The sequence below is a fragment of the Armigeres subalbatus genome, unplaced genomic scaffold, assembly GCF_024139115.2.
Source record: "Armigeres subalbatus isolate Guangzhou_Male unplaced genomic scaffold, GZ_Asu_2 Contig2036, whole genome shotgun sequence".
In the NCBI taxonomy this organism is placed as follows: domain Eukaryota; kingdom Metazoa; phylum Arthropoda; class Insecta; order Diptera; family Culicidae; genus Armigeres; species Armigeres subalbatus.
The window spans coordinates 166,380-185,960 of NW_026942876.1; the positions used below are offsets into that span (position 1 = coordinate 166,380).

General features: G+C 33.8%; 1 protein-coding gene across 1 annotated transcript in view; it reads right to left on the reverse strand.

Moving 5' to 3' along the window:
- Positions 1 to 2,479: 2,479 nt before the first annotated feature.
- The window catches only part of LOC134203647 (monocarboxylate transporter 12-like), a 43,304-nt gene continuing 26,202 nt past the window's right edge, over positions 2,480 to 19,581 (reverse strand). Inside the window, exons 7-8 of the mRNA XM_062678530.1 lie at positions 13,162 to 13,626; positions 2,480 to 4,853 (exon numbers count right to left, since the gene is read on the reverse strand). Of these exons, the coding sequence (XP_062534514.1) occupies positions 4,577 to 4,853; positions 13,162 to 13,626 (742 nt within the window). The 3' untranslated portion in view covers positions 2,480 to 4,576. The remainder of the gene's footprint in view (positions 4,854 to 13,161; positions 13,627 to 19,581) is intronic.

A 19,581-nucleotide genomic window follows, 5' to 3' on the forward strand; every position in this document is an offset into this window, starting at 1 on the left:
TCTGAATAGGTAGATTTTCCTGTAGAAATTTACCTTGAAAATTATGAGAAATATCCATTTAACACCAGCATAATTTCAATTTCTTATTGACATTCGTAAGAATTTTTTATGAAAATTAATTGAGACAATTTTCTTGTGGAAATTAAAAGGGATTTATTGTGGGAATTGTGGAAATCAAGATGAATTTTCTTTATGTTTTTCTACGGAAGTTATCAAATATAAATTTTGTACTGAATTTCCAATTTCAATTCTATTGAATGTAGACAAGAAATTCCTCATAATTTTCATCGGAAAAAGACTCACAGAAAATTCAAAGAGTTTCCCGTCGAATATTAAGAGGAAAGTCACATGGACATACCGAAAGGATCAAATGAATTCGTAAGGAATTTAGAAAAAGATCAGGTTCTAGCTCAACGATTGAATAGATTAAATCAAGGCTTAGAAGAGTTCAATATATTTTTGCCGTAAATTATATCGGCCATTGCGTTCCAATGTAATGATCGAAATACCTTTTTACATACACGCCATCGGGAATTTTTTAACCAGCGCCTAACTCCAAGTTAAGTGCGTATGAAGTTTAAAATGCGTTGCATTTTCAGCCAGCTAGTGTGAATGTATTTTTATGTTTGAAATTCTAAGCCCCAGACAAAGACTATTATAACTTTTGAATTTTTTTGCATAATTTACATATGGTTGGGATTCAGCCAAACAGCACCAAGCGGCTTTTTGACTAACTTCTGATATTTTGTTCGCAAAGAACAAACGGAAAGCAATTCATGTTAAGTCAAGCGTACACTTGTTGTAAGGGATCCTCAGCTATGGCGTTGAACGATGTCCGATGCGATTTTTGACCAAGTGAATCTATTACATGAAAACCTTGGCAAAAATAGTAAATTTTTCACCGACGCTTGGTGTGATTTGGCTGAACCCGACCATACAGAAGTCGCAGAATTTATAACTAAGAAATAAAATTATTTTTCTCTCGCTGGCTTATTGATTGTCTCCAAGTATTTCCAAATAAATAGATTAGTCTTCAAAGGTTTGAAAAAGTCTTAAAAATGTCTGCGCGAAATAAAGGTCTTCACAGGGATTCAAATGTCTTAAATTGAAGACATGTCTTCATGCCTGTATCTTTGTGAGCGCCACGAGAAAGGAATCTTTGGTTTGTTGAAAAGGTAATTCATGTGAAGCCACCTTGGTAAGCGACTAAATATTTACTGCAAACGAAGTTATTTTGAAAACTCGAAGACGAAAACCGTGGTTCAAATCAATCCAACACAAAATCATGTGCTTCGTTTAATGTTTTACTTAGGGATTTCCTAACCCTTGAGCGGTGCTTAGTCAAGCGCTTAAATCTGGTTTGAGGCATAAGAGGTGAAGGATAAAAATACTTCATAAAGGCCTCGGGAATCCACGCCACGACTTTGCCTCTTTGACAAAGTTGTACTGATCTGATTCATATCTGATTACATTCACACTCTGACCCTGACGTCTTAAATATTGAGTCGGATCCCTTGAAAAATTGGATAGAATAGTTAAAGATATTTTTCGTTTTCCGTTGAACATTTCGAACAAAATACCGAAGACGTTTTATAGAAGGAAACTGAATACATTTTTGTCGACTCAGAACGGGATTTTGTAGTAGGCGTTGATAGAAAAAAATGTATAACATCAAGTTTTGAAAACAGCTTTATGATTTTGTTCAGCGGCGCTGCAAAAAAAAATTAAATAATACACGACCTACGAGACTGTATGATTTAAGTCTAGGGTAACCGTACCCTTAGTGGAGGTAGCACCAATAGTGGAGGTAGTGGGGTTTTTAATGAGATTTATCATATTTATACACTTTACGATAGTTTCAGTTGATGCGTCGTGCTTTAAATATCCTGTAAAATGCAACTTATATTAAGATTTCGCTTGAAAAACTATTCAAAACAATGAATTTCCTTAACAAAATTGAATCCCTTGCAACTATAGTGGTGCAACTGTACCAATAGTGGCGAATCTCATAAGAGACCAATGGATAGCACCACTATGGGAACCAAAATTAATTTTACCGCCACTAAAGGAACTGTGTACGCGGAATTCCGTTAAATTTCGTTATGAGCTAGTTTTTCAAAGCAAATTTTTTGTAGTTTTACGAAACGAAACGAAATCAATAAATCTGATTTCGCCATGCTCAAATTCCGCGAAATTCCGTTGAATTTTGTTACGAACCACCTGAAACGAAATTTTTCGAAATACCGCATATGTTTAATGCTAATGACATAAGCCCCCTAATTGACGCTTTCATTTTCATAGTGGAAAATTAGGCCAAATGTCCGTTCAATGAATTAGTAATTGGTCCCCCATATGGCGTTCATTTATAATAATAATTGTTATATTTTATGTAGCATAGAAGACAAATCATACAGCATTCAAATGATTTTCGGAATGTATTATTATGAAGAAAAATCCGTATCAAAATAGATCAAAACAAATTAAAATTTTTATTCAATAAAACATCCTTTCTTAGCATTTCCTCATTGTAGTCACAGCTTGTTTCCCAAACGCAATTCATATGTACCAAATTCAATTCCTGCATTTGATTCCCTTCTGATCCACTTCATCCCTTAAAACAACCACTTAATGTCTAAAAAAACGATTATCTTGTCGTGATAAACAGTCACGCTTTGGCGTAGAATTTTTCTCTGTAGAATGTTTATGTTTTCTGTATACTATGTTCTAGGATTTAAAAAAAAACTTAACAAAACAATACTCACAATAACCTACACGAACGCTACAAAACCTGCTTTTGAGTTCACACTTTGAAGTTTATTCGAGATTGAAATTGTTTAAATACCTACCAGTAATGACGACATATTTCCGTTTTGTTCCTGTGCACATGACGATTGAGCCCGATTGGATATTCCCGTTCCCGCATGGCTCTCGTTCGACGGTGATGAAAAAGTGCGGTATCCTTTTCGACGGATTATTTGAGCTATTACTTTCAAAAATGTATTATATACACGATTTATTTAGAATGACGCTTTTTCCTGTCCTCGCATTTTTCTCTTTTTCGTGTTTAGATCGAGTCAGACTAAATGCTTTAAATACCAGTTCAATGAAACTTACGTGCGCCTCGTTGAAAGTTGGATTTTATTTGCGCCCGGTAATTATGACCATGTTCGTTCCGGTCGAAAATTTGCGAGCACTTTGGCATCTGCAATTGATTATTATTTTAGTGTACTGATCACATCTATTTCGATTAGGTTTACGTAGGAATTAAAATGTTTGCGCAATTTTCCGGTTCAGTCAGCCTTTATCAAATAATAGGACCATGCCTGGTTAGTGATTTATGGATCGATGAACGTGCTTTTTAATGATGATAATTTATATTTTACGTGGTCGTCTTCAGAATCCGTTGAACAGAGCAATACCGATGCTAGTGTTAAGCTGAATCAAATTCAGCGACCCGCAAAGATGGTTCAGATCATTTAGTGAAAGTTAAAAGTTGTAATCATTTGTTAATAACTCATTGCAGAAGCTAAATATTGAAATGAGTGGCTGTAAATAATATAAATAATGTAGTGTAATGTACCACTGTGTCGATAGAATAAGCATAGTGTGAAAAGTCCAACATACAACACATTTCGAAATTTAAGCTCTTGAATTAGTTGAAAGACTCGTCAAACTGTGATAATCAAAATTTCAAAATAAAGTAATAATTAATAGAAATCACATAGTAAATTTATTCCCCTTTAAAACTTAGTTAATATTTAATACCAATAGATGTATTTTTAATTTTGGCGCTGACTGCATATGGAATTTTATAATAAGGCCGACACATTTTCATTTTGCGCTTTTGTAAGAATTGTTGCGTTTAGGTGGGCATGCATAAAAGTACCGGGATATGAAAAAAACTCCGATATTTCTATTCAATTTTTTTTATCTCCCATCGTAGAGCACTAATACAATATTTCATTCAAATAAGGGAACTGTTTCCATTTCTATCTCACCTAACATCATATCATCCATCTCATTGCAAAAGAAAGAAATGCAGCACCAATTTCAACTGCTGAAAGAAATCACAAAAATAAGATATAAATCAAATTCCTATTCATTGATGTGTTTCTAATGTGATGAACATAGGAACATGGAGCAGTAACCATATGTGAAAAAGCCTAGTTAAAATGAATGTATCATTAATGTGGCAGTTATCTTTGGAAAATTATATTAACTTATATTATGACCTAAAAGTGTTGCTGTTTTAGCGCAAACATTCTCCGAAACAAAACTGTAGTTCAGCACTAGATACCAATTACAACTTAAACTATAGAATCTCACAGTGGTGAAACTTTCCGAACAGAAAAAAAAAGTATGTAGAATACCCATCGGTTCACAGAATTTTCAAACTTTGAAGTACATTTCCACACGGCGTGTAAACTAGTGTCAGTCGATACTGTTCACCTCCAACAGTTAGAGCACAATCAGACGGTGAGCTGCTCCTACCTACTGGTGCAGCTAATTAGGAAAACAATCCCTCCAGCAGATGGATCGAGATGCACAGGAAAAAACGCATTATTTTAAACTTTAGTCAAACGGATGTTGTGATCTGTTCCACCACCTGGATCGGCCGAGTCGACCGGCAAAAGTTGACCCCGTTGGCGGTGGTCCAGTGGCAGTGATTCCAGTGACAGTCGCCCGCACCCCGGTGGCTGTTGGCCAGCCCCTCCGGAACACTACGACTTCGAGAGGGATTGTTCTGCAGTCCGTTGCTGTATCCGGTCGATGCAGGTTGATGGACTGCAGTCACCGATGGGGTACGATGATGCGACGGTGTTCCCCGCTGGGATGGGTTGTGTACTTCGCATCTGTGGATGAAGTGTAAACGAGATTGTTAGTAACTGAGGGCATCGTGTGCAATATAGTTTTCTTATTAGGATGGTACAATTTCATGTCATGCGTAGGGCAGAGATAGTTGTACAAAACACAATTTGTATCATTAGTCGCCTTTGGGTATGCAATACATACAACGCGTTGCAAGCAAGTGGTAAAATGCTAGTTCATGCTATGTATGGTGCAGCGAAAGCACTTGGATTTTATAAAAGCTTACGGGAGCTCGACTAAATTGGGTGGTGAGGTTATAAACGAAGGATAATCTTTCGTTAAACGGTGATGAAAAAAGAATCGTTTCGGTAGAACGTGAAACACAAGAATAAAGAATAAAGAATAAAGAATAAAGAATAAAGAATAAAGAATAAAGAATAAAGAATAAAGAATAAAGAATAAAGAATAAAGAATAAAGAATAAAGAATAAAGAATTAAGAATTAAAAATTAAAAATTAAGAATTAAGAATCAATAATTAATAATTAAGAATAAAGAATAAAGAGTAAAGAATAAAGAATAAAGAATAAAGAATAAAGAATAAAGAATAAAGAATAAAGAATAAAGAATAAAGAATAAAGAATAAAGAATAAAGAATAAAGAATAAAGAATAAAGAATAAAGAATAAAGAATAAAGAATAAAGAATAAAGAATAAAAGAATAAAAGAATAAAGAATAAAGAATAAAGAATAAAGAATAAAAGAATAAAGAATAAAGAATAAAGAATAAAAGAATAAAGAATAAAGAATAAAGAATAAAGAATAAAGAATAAAGAATAAAGAATAAAAGAATAAAAGAATAAAGAATAAAGAATAAAGAATAAAGAATAAAGAATAAAGAATAAAGAATAAAGAATAAAGAATAAAGAATAAAAGAATAAAGAATAAAGAATAAAGAATAAAAGAATAAAGAATAAAGAATAAAGAATAAAGAATAAAGAATAAAGAATAAAGAATAAAAGAATAAAGAATAAAGAATAAAGAATAAAGAATAAAAGAATAAAGAATAAAGAATAAAGAATAAAGAATAAAGAATAAAGAATAAAGAATAAAGAATAAAGAATAAAGAATAAAGAATAAAGAATAAAGAATAAAGAATAAAGAATAAAAGAATAAAGAATAAAGAATAAAGAATAAAGAATAAAGAATAAAGAATAAAGAATAAAGAATAAAGAATAAAGAATAAAAGAATAAAGAATAAAGAATAAAGAATAAAAGAATAAAGAATAAAGAATAAAAGAATAAAGAATAAAGAATAAAGAATAAAGAATAAAGAATAAAAGAATAAAGAATAAAGAATAAAGAATAAAGAATAAAGAATAAAGAATAAAAGAATAAAGAATAAAGAATAAAGAATAAAAGAATAAAAGAATAAAGAATAAAAGAATAAAGAATAAAGAATAAAAGAATAAAGAATAAAGAATAAAAGAATAAAGAATAAAGAATAAAGAATAAAGAATAAAGAATAAAGAATAAAGAATAAAGAATAAAGAATAAAGAATAAAGAATAAAGAATAAAAGAATAAAGAATAAAGAATAAAGAATAAAGAATAAAGAATAAAGAATAAAGAATAAAGAATAAAAGAATAAAGAATAAAGAATAAAAGAATAAAGAATAAAGAATAAAGAATAAAGAATAAAGAATAAAAGAATAAAGAATAAAGAATAAAGAATAAAGAATAAAGAATAAAGAATAAAAGAATAAAGAATAAAGAATAAAGAATAAAGAATAAAGAATAAAGAATAAAGAATAAAGAATAAAGAATAAAGAATAAAAGAATAAAGAATAAAGAATAAAGAATAAAGAATAAAGAATAAAGAATAAAAGAATAAAGAATAAAGAATAAAGAATAAAGAATAAAGAATAAAAGAATAAAAGAATAAAGAATAAAGAATAAAGAATAAAAGAATAAAGAATAAAGAATAAAAGAATAAAGAATAAAGAATAAAGAATAAAGAATAAAGAATAAAAGAATAAAGAATAAAGAATAAAGAATAAAGAATAAAGAATAAAGAATAAAAGAATAAAGAATAAAGAATAAAGAATAAAGAATAAAAGAATAAAGAATAAAGAATAAAGAATAAAGAATAAAGAATAAAGAATAAAGAATAAAAGAATAAAGAATAAAGAATAAAGAATAAAGAATAAAAGAATAAAGAATAAAGAATAAAAGAATAAAGAATAAAGAATAAAGAATAAAGAATAAAAGAATAAAGAATAAAGAATAAGAATAAAGAATAAAGAATAAAAGAATAAAGAATAAAGAATAAAAGAATAAAGAATAAAGAATAAAAGAATAAAGAATAAAGAATAAAGAATAAAGAATAAAGAATAAAAGAATAAAGAATAAAGAATAAAGAATAAAGAATAAAAGAATAAAGAATAAAGAATAAAGAATAAAAGAATAAAGAATAAAGAATAAAGAATAAAGAATAAAAGAATAAAGAATAAAGAATAAAGAATAAAAGAATAAAGAATAAAGAATAAAGAATAAAGAATAAAGAATAAAGAATAAAGAATAAAAGAATAAAGAATAAAGAATAAAGAATAAAAGAATAAAAGAATAAAGAATAAAGAATAAAGAATAAAGAATAAAGAATAAAGAATAAAGAATAAAAGAATAAAGAATAAAGAATAAAGAATAAAAGAATAAAGAATAAAGAATAAAGAATAAAGAATAAAGAATAAAGAATAAAGAATAAAGAATAAAGAATAAAGAATAAAGAATAAAGAATAAAGAATAAAAGAATAAAGAATAAAGAATAAAGAATAAAGAATAAAGAATAAAGAATAAAGAATAAAGAATAAAAGAATAAAGAATAAAGAATAAAGAATAAAGAATAAAGAATAAAGAATAAAGAATAAAGAATAAAAGAATAAAGAATAAAGAATAAAGAATAAAGAATAAAGAATAAAGAATAAAGAATAAAGAATAAAGAATAAAGAATAAAGAATAAAGAATAAAGAATAAAAGAATAAAGAATAAAGAATAAAGAATAAAGAATAAAAGAATAAAGAATAAAGAATAAAGAATAAAGAATAAAGAATAAAGAATAAAGAATAAAAGAATAAAGAATAAAGAATAAAGAATAAAAGAATAAAGAATAAAGAATAAAAGAATAAAGAATAAAGAATAAAGAATAAAGAATAAAGAATAAAGAATAAAGAATAAAGAATAAAGAATAAAGAATAAAGAATAAAGAATAAAGAATAAAGAATAAAGAATAAAGAATAAAGAATAAAGAATAAAGAATAAAGAATAAAGAATAAAGAATAAAGAATAAAGAATAAAGAATAAAGAATAAAGAATAAAGAATAAAGAATAAAGAATAAAGAATAAAGAATAAAGAATAAAGAATAAAGAATAAAGAATAAAGAATAAAGAATAAAGAATAAAGAATAAAGAATAAAGAATAAAGAATAAAGAATAAAGAATAAAGAATAAAGAATAAAGAATAAAGAATAAAGAATAAAGAATAAAGAATAAAGAATAAAGAATAAAGAATAAATAATAAAGAATAAATAATAAAGAATAAAGAATAAAGAATAAAGAATAAAGAATAAAGAATAAAGAATAAAGAATAAAGAATGAAAATTGCACAGAGAAGAAGGAAGAATGAAAGAAAAGGGTAAAAGGTTGAAAGTAGTAAGTAAGAAGAACGAAGAAGGTAGAATGAAGGAAGAACAGAGAAAAGGAATAAGGAAAAAGGAAGAAGCAACTTGGAAGAGGAAGAAGGTGGAGGAAAGAAGACAGAAAGGTAGGAAAAACAAGGTAATGAATGAAGGAAGAAAGAAGAAAAAAAAACAAGGAAAAGGAATAAGGAAGAAAAAAGAAAGCAAAAGGAATGAATGAAGGAAGACGAAGAACAAAGAAAAATGAAGGAAGAAGAAACCAGAAAAAGAAGCAAGAAGGAACAAAGAAGGCGAAAGAAGGAAGAAGGAAATAGGAACAAGGAGAGAGGAATTAAAGAGGAAGATCTATGGAGGAAGAACTAAGAAGAATGGTAGAACGAAGAAGCAAGAAAGAAACAGAAAGAAAGAACTAGGAAGGGTTAAAGAAGAAAGAAAGGAAAAAATTGAATAAGAAAGTAGGAAGAAGAAAAAAGGGAGAAGGAATTAGGAAGAAAGAAGGAAGAATAAAGTAGCAAAAAGAAGAAGGGAGAAGAGAGAAAAATAAAGAATAAAACTCAAAAGTGCAGCCCAATCGGGTTGTACGCAAAGGTGACGTAGGACTACGTAGCTATTCGAAATTGATGGTATTTGCCATAATAAATTGTGTCGTTTTATTAACATTGAGCAAACTGCTCGGAGGTCAACTGAATCAAGAAGACGAATAGTTGTTCCCAGCTGGATGGACTTTGATTCTCTAACCGTGGAATTAACATGACTCATCGGCCGCTAAAGCCACTCGACTGGCTTTCAGTCGGGGACATCACAATCCTTAATTTGCCGCGTACGCTTACATCGCGGGCGAAAACCAAACGTTGCAAATAAATATATTTGCGTTTGGTTTCACGCCACTTCTGATTCTGCTTATTTATTCTTTATTTCGGCCATTTTTGAGGATGGTGTCCTCCAAAAAGGTCTTTATGCAAAAGAAGGTTGATCCGACAATCCGATATGAACTTTCTTCAAAGTGCAAAACTCAATCGTAAATAACGAATTTGATAGCGCGTCGGAGGGAGATGATGCAGTGAATTTTAATGGATGGAATCACTAACAGCAACCAAGCTACCATACCAAACCCGATGCCACCGAAACAGTCCATTTTCGCAATTAACTCTTTCTTCCCATAAAATGTTGGTCCTGATAAAATGTTGGTTCCTTTCCAACTAACTGACACCACAATTTGTAATAAAATTTCAGCATCGGCACTGGCGGTGCGGGATCGCCACAGTGCTATTTTTATGGTCAACCTTTTCTTCATATGAAATTCTGGTTCGTTGAGGTTGAATGATCTGCAGCAACACAGCGAGCAACACCACCAATGCGATGGATTTTCTTTGAAAATGTTATTAGCGCCTCCGTGATGCTGTGTCCGCTCCGCTGCGATCGCTTTGATGCGTTTGCTCTGCGTAAAATCTTGTTCAAACTGAGGATTAGATCAAAACCCGCAAGTGATTGATTTTTGATGTCTGTGCTAGTGATGCATGTATGTGATTGGTTAGTTTACCTATTTCTAAACTTTTTATCAATTATCGATAATAAATAGTTGGAAACCAGTATTTTCAAATAAACTCAAAGAAGCGTTGACTCATCCTTGATCGAATGGTCCAAAAAATTGAAAATCCATCGAGAAACGGCTTAGATATTAAAGTTTAAAGCCTATCATATTTTCGTGACGGTCCCCGATTTTCGCAATCGTAAAGTGTACCCCAATATAGAAAACACAGACGTAGTCCTACGTCAAAAAACTAGAAAGTAATTTTGGCAAGAATCAAGAACCAATAACAATAAAGTCTTGTTCCTTTCTATGTTACCCTTTTGTTATTTCATCCTTATGTGAGATTTTTACTTTTTCAGCCTTTCGTGTTCAGCCTTATGAGTTTTTAACCTTATGTGATTCAGCCTTTCGTGGAAGACCTGTGCAAATGATACCACGACCTCCTGCTTATAGGCATGAAGGAAGTGTTGCAGAAAATAATGGAAGTGTTGCAGAAAATAAATAAATAAATGTGATGCCATAGTCGAAGTCTTTTAAATTTAAACATTTCTACTGCTTTCATTTTTGCCTTTCTCGTATACAAAGTATACGTAAAGGCTATATGTTCGCTCGAAAAACAAACTTTTTATAGAAGGTTCGGAGACCCTTAGTGTTATATACCAATCAACTCATCTCGACGAATTGAGGTGATGTCTGTGTGTGTGTGCGTGTGCGTGTGTGTATGTGTGTGTGTGTGCGCACCAAAAGAGCAAAAAGTTTAGCTCACTTTTTCGCACTTACTCTCAACCGACGCAGTATACTTCCTCATTGTTTCCTATTGAAAATTGGCTGGATCGGACTATGGGCTTGGAAGTTATAGCCAAAATACTTTTTCTCATAAAAAAAGCGCGTGAAAAAGTCTAGCTCACGTTCAATGCACTTAGTCTAAACGGATTCCCTCACAACAGGCTGCATTCGACGCAGTATCCTTCCTTATTGTTTCCTATTAAAAATTGAATGGATCGGACAATGGGCTTGGTAGTTATGGCCAAAATACTTTTTCTCATAAAAAAGCGCGTAAAAAAGTCTAGCTCACTTTTAATGCACTAACCCTCAACCGATTTCCTCGCAACAGGTTGCATTCGACGCAGAATCTTGTCTCATTATTTCCTATTGAAAATTGGCCGGATCGGACAATGGGCTCAGAAGTAATGCCCAAAATCTCGCCCCAAATACTATTTTTTTACCGCACGAGAAAGGCATCATCACCGCTAGGTGGATTAATCTGGGTTTTTTAAAAAACTTCCGTTTTCTTCCATATTTCCACCTTCAACAACTTTTCGGTTATCATAATAATGTTCAGCGTAATAATAGTTTTAGCTAATCAACTGCCAGTGGAACGGCCGTGTCCTAGTTGCTTTCAAAAGCTCAACACGTTTTTCGCAGGCTTATAGGGTAGATCACTGGCGCTGCGTTTCAAAAACTTCGGGCAACTGAATGGGAAGCGTTTTTGCATAATTTGGTCATCATTAGCAGGCTTGGTGCTTTGTTTGTCCTTCGGTGAAAAACCGCACGGTAGGGCTGGACGTTTTTTTCTGGTTGTGCATGTATAGATTTTCCACGCTCCACTTCCATTTACTTCCTATTTCCTGGTTGGGTTGTTTTTGTGCCAAACAAAGGGACTGAGAGCTTTATAATTCGTTCATGTTTACATCAACGCATAAATGCACATGTTTAAGCAATATACCGCATATTACCATTCAAAATTCTCATCTCATTAATTGCAAAATAATTTCGTAAAGCTTAATTTGGTAACTAGTGAGGAGCCAGAAAAGTATAGAAGTCGTTAGCAATAAGCAAGCCTTTTTCGTATACCGAGTATACGTAAAGGCTATATGTTTGCTCCAAAAACAAACTTTTAGTGAAGACCCATAGTGTTATATACCGATCGACTTAGTTAGACGAATTGAGGGGATGTCTGTGTATACGAGTGTGTGCGCAGACAAATATAACTAATTTTTAAAACACTCATCCTCAATCGAATTGGTCGCATTCGGCGCGAAATCTTGTCCCAATGTTTACTTTTGAAAATTGGACAGATCAGACTATAAGCTCAAAAGTTATGGTCGAAATTCTAATTTCAACGGAAAATCCTACAATGCGTATAAACGAGTGTAAAAACTAGGACCTATCCTTTCTATCAGGTATATTTTTAACTTTTCTGATCTGCAATTCAACCATTTAAAATGCGCGAGAAAGGCATAATCTCCGCTCAGGGTTTTTATAACACTAGTTCATGCTTTGCAGTCCATCGGCTATTTCATTCTCAGAATATGATTGAATCGCTGTACTTCCCACATTCTATCGTTTTAAACTTGTTTGTGAACAATTTACAAATCAGTTGATTCTCAATAATTGCTTTGCAGTATCTAGACTGTACTTTATTTTGACCGTCGGGATTTATGCATAACGCTAATATTGGCAATTTTTGTACCCCCCACTGAAACAAAATAATAACCATTGCTGATTCTCGGAACAGATAAAAGAGTGTCTGCTGCCTACGATAAGCCTACGATGGTCTCGTACTTTGGAAACAACAAAGCCATATTGCTATTGACCTTGCAAAAATCCGGACTTTTGAAAGTAAACGTTGAAAATGGGATGATGTTTTAAAGCTGCAGTCAAGTTTGTTGTGTTTGAAACGCAATAATTTTGAAGCTATAACTGATTTGTGTTCATGAAAATTGATAAGTTAGGTTGATCTTTTATTACCCCAAAAAAGATGTACCATATTCTAAAAATGATATTTATTTAAATTTGTAGATTGGAAGTGCTATAATTGATACCCATCAGAGTATTGAAGCAGGACCATGATGTCTAGATTTTAAAGCATTTAGAATACCTTTATACTACTGTAACTGTATTTATTTACAACGTGCATCTGTCCAGGCTCCGGAGCCAACCAGAAGCCACTGGGCCAATCAAAGTCCATTTAATTGACATTGGAGATTGAAAATTCAAAATCAACAGTTGCAGTTAACCTACGATTGGCATGACCATCGTTTAAATTGGGTTTTTATCTAAATGTCGGGAGTATCGTTTGCTAAATGTCCATAGTTTGTACGTCTAATCCATTGAGAGGAAAGCTCACCTGGAGTAGCATCGGCTAGGCGGTGGGTAATCGGAAGCATACCGACTGCAAGGCTGCTGCGGGAACGTGTGCTGCTGAGCTCGGTCCTCATTGGCTACGATTGGTGTTTGGAAGGCAAATGAAAGACTCTTGTGCAGGCGGCCGTGGTGGTGATGTGACTGGCCGGCACTTTGGCAGTATGGGCTGTGATAGTTGTAATTGGCCGCATTTGTCGGCGCACTGGTACCATTTCCGAGGGACATGCCTGGGCCACCGTTCATGAATTGGCTGGAGAGACAACGTTGCTGCGGTTGCCTGCCCCCAGTGCCACCGTATGTCGACGCTTGCTGGAAACCGCTGGACAGATTCGTACTGTGGGTGTTCGGATACCATTGATTGTTGAAACGCTGCGATGAAAAGCTTCGATTCAGCATATGCTGACAGTCACTCGATGAAGTGGGAACAGTGCAACGGGACGTGATTGAGCTGGGAGGAAATATGATAAAGTTTAGTTGCGCTTGTTATCGTTTATGCAATTTATCGATTGTTGATTAGTAGCGAGTTTGAATAATTAGTTCCTGGAATATGCAATTGTACTTCGGTAAATTTATCGAGGATAGTTGAATACTCAAAGCCGAGATGAATCTACCTCGGATTGGAAAATTGCGGTAATTATATTTGCGATAATATTCAGTACCCTGGCATTTTACTGTATTCTTGTACAAATGGTTTACAAGCATGTAGGCAAGCCGATCACGTTATAATTTGTCATGCCCACGTGAATTGATGTTCTATGTGAAAGTTTTGGAAATATGTTGCACTTTACTGATTGATTTTTTCCTTGTTATAAAACGATACTGATAAATATGTATCTTGTGTGGCGATGGATATGCTGAATATGCCAATATAGTCGAGAATGTTTCCCATTCAAAAACATCCTAAACTGGATTGAGAGTAGGTATCCACTTGTTATAGAAGATTAATTTCAAAATAATTTCTATGATTGAGATTATTTTTGAATAATTTCGTTGTTTAACTATCCACTAGATAAGGAGATAAAGTGCAAGTTACGCTAACTTCGTGGTGGAGTGATTGAAACATCAGCCAGCATGGGTTGTGGAGTGTGGGTTCGATTCCAGCCCTGGCAAAGAGATTTTTTTCTTTAAGCGAAATATTTCTGTCCGCTGGCTAAGCTAGGCGTTAAGTGTACAGTCTGTACGACCCCTGAATACTAATAAGGCTGAACTCCACAGATAGAAATCTCGGAAGACTGAAAGTATCAAGAGGCTGAAATTATCAGAAGGCTGAAACGATCCAGAAGGCTTAACCCTTTCCTTCCCATGGTAGCTGTAGAGCTTCTTTAACCCTTTTGTTACCGACAAAAAAACACCCTTACGTTACCGACAGGGTACCCGGGTACCCACGGACTTAAAATGATCATAACATAGTCAGTTTTTCACCGATTTAGACGATTTTGGTTGCTACGGATGCAGGAACTTACCCGCTATTCGTTACATGTTACAGAGAACCGATTCGGATTACCTGGTAACCGGAATTCCGGATTAACTGGGCCAAGTCCCAAAATATGTGTGAATTGAAGATATATATTCAACCAAATGAAGATTTCTTGCGTGATGACTAATAAACTTCGTTGAAAATTTAAAGAATATAACTTAACTACGTTACAGGACCATTTTATGAATAAATTCCGGAACGGTTATTCCGGAAACAGGTTCCCGTCGGGCCTAAAGTGGCCACAAACTTATTCTGAAGAAACCCTGGCAATATGGGTATCAAAACTCATGAAATTGTTTCGGAAGCATGATCCGATAAGTAATTGGACCATATGATGGATTGACAACGGACCGGTCATCCTGGAACAGGTTCCCGTGGGAACTAAAGTGGCCACAAACTCATTCTGAAGAAACCCTGGCAATATGGGTATCAAAATTCATGAAATTGTTTCGGAAGCATGATCTGATAAGTAATTGGACCATTGGATGGTTTGACAACGGACCGGTCATCCTGGAACAGGTTCCCGTGGGGCCTGAAGTGGCCACAAACTCGTTTTGAAGAAACCCTGGCAATATGGATATCAAAATTCATGAAATTGTATCGGAAGCATGATCCGATAAGTAATTGGACCATTGGATGGTTTGACAACGGACCGGTCATCCTGGAACAGGTTCCCGTGGGGCCTAAAGTGGACACAAACTCATTTTGAAGAAGCCCAGGCAATGTGGGTATCAAAATTCATGAAATTGTCTCGGAAGCATGATCTTTTGGGTTATTAGGCCATAAGATGGTTTGACAATGGACCGGTCATTCTCACACAGGTTTCCTAAGGGGACCCTCATTTAGAAGAAACACTTGCTCTCTTCTTTTCCCATTATTTCTTGTCAAAAAGACTTAAAAATTCTTGACAGGTACTCAGAAATGATTTATAATGAACCACAGACGCTGTAAGTATCATTGGTGTTTGCTGAATAATTTACAAAAATAAAAAGAACGGCTGAAATTTTCAAAAAAAATTTATGGATGCAAAATGGGTCAAAAACGTGACAAAAGCGGAACGTGATGAAATCGGGTCATATGTGATAAAGTCAGAGGTAGATAAAATCGGGGAGTGACAAAATCGGGTCAACACTGTGTAACTTTTCACTTCTCTCTTCTCATTTCCCTCATTTCACTTTTCACTTTTTACTTTCAATTTCTCACTGCTCACTTCTCACTATTCACTCCTCACTTCTCATTCTACCCAATAACCATTCGGCCTATCAGCCATTCAGCCTGATGACCCAACATCAGTCCCATCTTCTTGGAAAAACATGTTTCCGAAAATATTTCAAGAACTTTGATGCCAGGGTGTCTTCTAAATGAGTTTGTGGCCACTAAAGGCCTTTCGGGAACTTGTTCTAGCATGACCGTTCCGGTTGATATCCATCCTATGGTTTCAACTTTATGAATAACATGTTTCAGGAAAAATTTTAAGAATTTTGATACCCATATTGTCAGGGTTTATTCTAAATGAGTTTTTGGCCCCTGCTGGCCTTCCGGGAACTTGTTCCAGAATGACCGTTCCGGTTGATATCCATCCTATGGTCTCAACTACATGGAAACGTGTTTCCGGAACAATTACAAGAATTTTGATACCCATATTGCCAGGGATTCTACCAAATGAATTTATGGTCACTGTAGGCCCTCCGGGAACCTGTTCCAAAATGACCATTCCGGTTGATATCCATCCTATGGTCTCAACTACATGGAAAACATGTTTCCGGAACAATTCCAAGAATATTGATACCCATATTGTCAGAGATTCTACCAAATGAATTAATGATCACTTTAGGCCCTCCCCTCCGGGAACCTGTTCCAGAATGACCGTTCCGGGTCATATCCAATCTATGGTCTCAAGTACATGGAAAACATGCTTTCGAAACAATTCCAAAAATTTAGATACCCATATTGCCAGGGTTTATTCTAAATGAGTGTTTGGCCCCTGCGGACCCTCGGGGAACCCATTCCAGAATGACCTTTCCGGCTGATATCCATCCTATGGTCTTAACTACATGGAAAACATGTTTCCAGAACAATTCCAAGAATTTTGATACCCATACTGCTAGTGTTTATTCTAAATGAGTTTTTGGCCACTACGGGCCCTCCGGGAACCTGTTCCAGAATGACCGTTCCGGTTCATATCCATCCTATGGTCTCAACTACATGGAAATTATGTTTGCGGAACAATTCCAAGAATTTTGATACCCATATTGCTAGGGTTTATTCTAAATGAGTTTTTGGCCACTACGGGCCCTCCGGGAACCTGTTCCAGAATGACCGTTCCGGTTCATATCCATCCTATGTTTTCAACTATATGAATAACATGTTCCCGAAACAATTTCAAGAATTTTGATACCCATATTGCCAGGAATGAATTTACGGCCACTATAGGGCCCACGGGAACCTATTCCGGGATGTCCGTTTCGAGTCCACATGATCACGTGGTCTTAATACAATGGGAAGTCATAATCCTCGAGCGAAACTGGTAACTCAGGATACAAGAAATCATCATTTGGATTCTATAAGATCAACTTTTCCATTTTTTTTTTCCGGAACTTCGGTAACCATGTAATCCGGATCGGACTTATATGACATGGACCGGATAGAGGATGAATTTCTTAATCCATAGCAAACGGAATCGTCCAAATCGGTTGAAAACTGACGAAGTTATGGTCATACCAAAACGTGGGTACCCTGTCGGTACGTTACGGGGTAAAAATATTCAGAAGCCCCTCCCCAGGCCCCCCCTTACTGGATTTTCATGTTCGTACCACCCAAACCTTAATTTTGCCGAGTTTGAAGATGTCACGGAGTTTCAATTTCCTGCGATGTTTAGAACCCTAAAAAAAATTCACTTGAAAACGAAAAGGTACCCGGGTACCCTGTCGGTAACATACGGGTTAAATTTTGCATTTTCCAACTTTCACCGAATTGTTCCAACAACAAAAAGCAATGTTTAGCACAGTATTATGATTTCTTTAGCCTGCGTATATAATCAATTTGGTGTAAAAATAGTGAAACTATTGAAAATAATTGTAGGATATTGCGACTGGTAGAATGGATAGTTTGATGTTGGCTTTCTCAATCTAATTTAATTAAGACGGCTAGTTTGGCATAGCCGACGTTTCGGTCTCGTGTATTGGACCTTTTTCAAGGGATAACTAGAAACATTAAACATTTTATAACATGGACACATTAACATGAACATTTGTTTAAACATACGCTGTCGGCCGACTCTCGTTACATACGGAATGAATGTCTTAACTGGGTAGTTGGAGCTTCTTGTAGTTGTCTAATATTACATTTTTAAAATTGACGATCATCAGAACATTACTTAGCATTATACAAACATGTGAAGAAACTTACATTAAACATTTGATATTAAAAATTAATTAGAAGACAATATTCACTGCACATAGACACAACGTATACACAACTTGACGGTGCTAAACGGTGGGTTTAAAAATTGAAGACAGATGGAGTTATATCCATCATGGCGATTGTTGGGTTTGGTCGATGGTATCAGTGATAGTATTACGGGTAGTACGGCGGGATTTTTTTTCTACACATAAGTATTGTCTTCACTGTGTGTAGAATACCAGCGTATGTGGTGTTGAGGTTGTCAACGTCTGCACGATAATTTACCGTATGTGGCGTGTTTTGGATGTGGCACATCTCTAACACTGGCAAGGCAGTTGGTCGTAATGTGCGATCAACTATTTTGGTGCCTTCTAGATCAAATGTGTGTTATGTGTCTATCATGTGTTGTACAAGGGCTGTGTTTGCTTATATTACATCAAGATTGAGTGTGTTCGTTTGTGTCTCTAGTACCACCGTTTAATACCGTCAAGTTGTGTATGCGTTCTGTCTATGTGCAGTGAATATTGTCTTCTAATTAATTTTTAATATCAAATGTTTAATGTAAGTTTCTTCACATGTTTGTATAATGCTTAATGTTTCTAGTTATCCCTTGAAAAAGGTCCAATACACGGGACCGAAACGTCGGGCTATGCTAAACTAGCCGTCTTAATTAAATTAGACTGAGAAAGCCAACGTCAAAATATTGAAAGCAAACAAGTAACTATTGATTAACAATCAAAAACTTTTTTTTCGTTTTCTGAAAAAAAATTGTTATGGTGATTCCTGAAAGGTGATTCCTACCTATTGAAATCTTTAAAAAAAAGTCGTGGTAAGGAAAGGGTACAGTACCTACAAGTTGAGGGGAATAAAGAATAAATAATAAAGATGGAAGAAGGAAGAGAGAAATAAAAGTAAGAAGAAGAAAATAGAGAAATAGAACGAAGAAAGGAGCGGAAAGAAGAAATAAGGAAGAAGGAAGAGGCAAGTTAAAAGAAAAAGGGAGGAAGTAGGTAGGAGAATAAAATATGAAGAATAGGGACAGAAAGATGAAGAACAAAGAAAGGAAAAATAATAAGGATGAGAGAAGAAGAGAAAAGAAAAAAAGAAGATGGAAGAAGAAAGAAGAAAGAAGGAAAAGGGAAAAAGAAGAAGGAAGATGAAAGAAGAACGAAGAAGGAGAGGAGAAGAAAGGAGAAGAAAGAAAAAAGAAGAAAAAAAGAAGAAAGAAACAAGAAGATAGAGGAAAGAAAAAGAAAGAAGTGCGAAGAAGAAAAAAATAAAGAATGAAGACAGAAGAAGAAAAATAAACAATAATAATGAAAAAATAAGAAATAAGAAGAAGAAGAAAAAATAAGAAGAAAAAAATAAGAAGAAGAGAAAAGAAAGAATAAAGAAGAAAAAAATAAGAAAGAAGAAAAAAGAAAAAGATAAAAAAGAGGATTGAAGAAAGTTGAAAAAAGAAAGAAGAAAGAAGAAAAATGAAAGAAAAAAACAAGAATGAAAAAAGGAATAAAGAGAATGAAG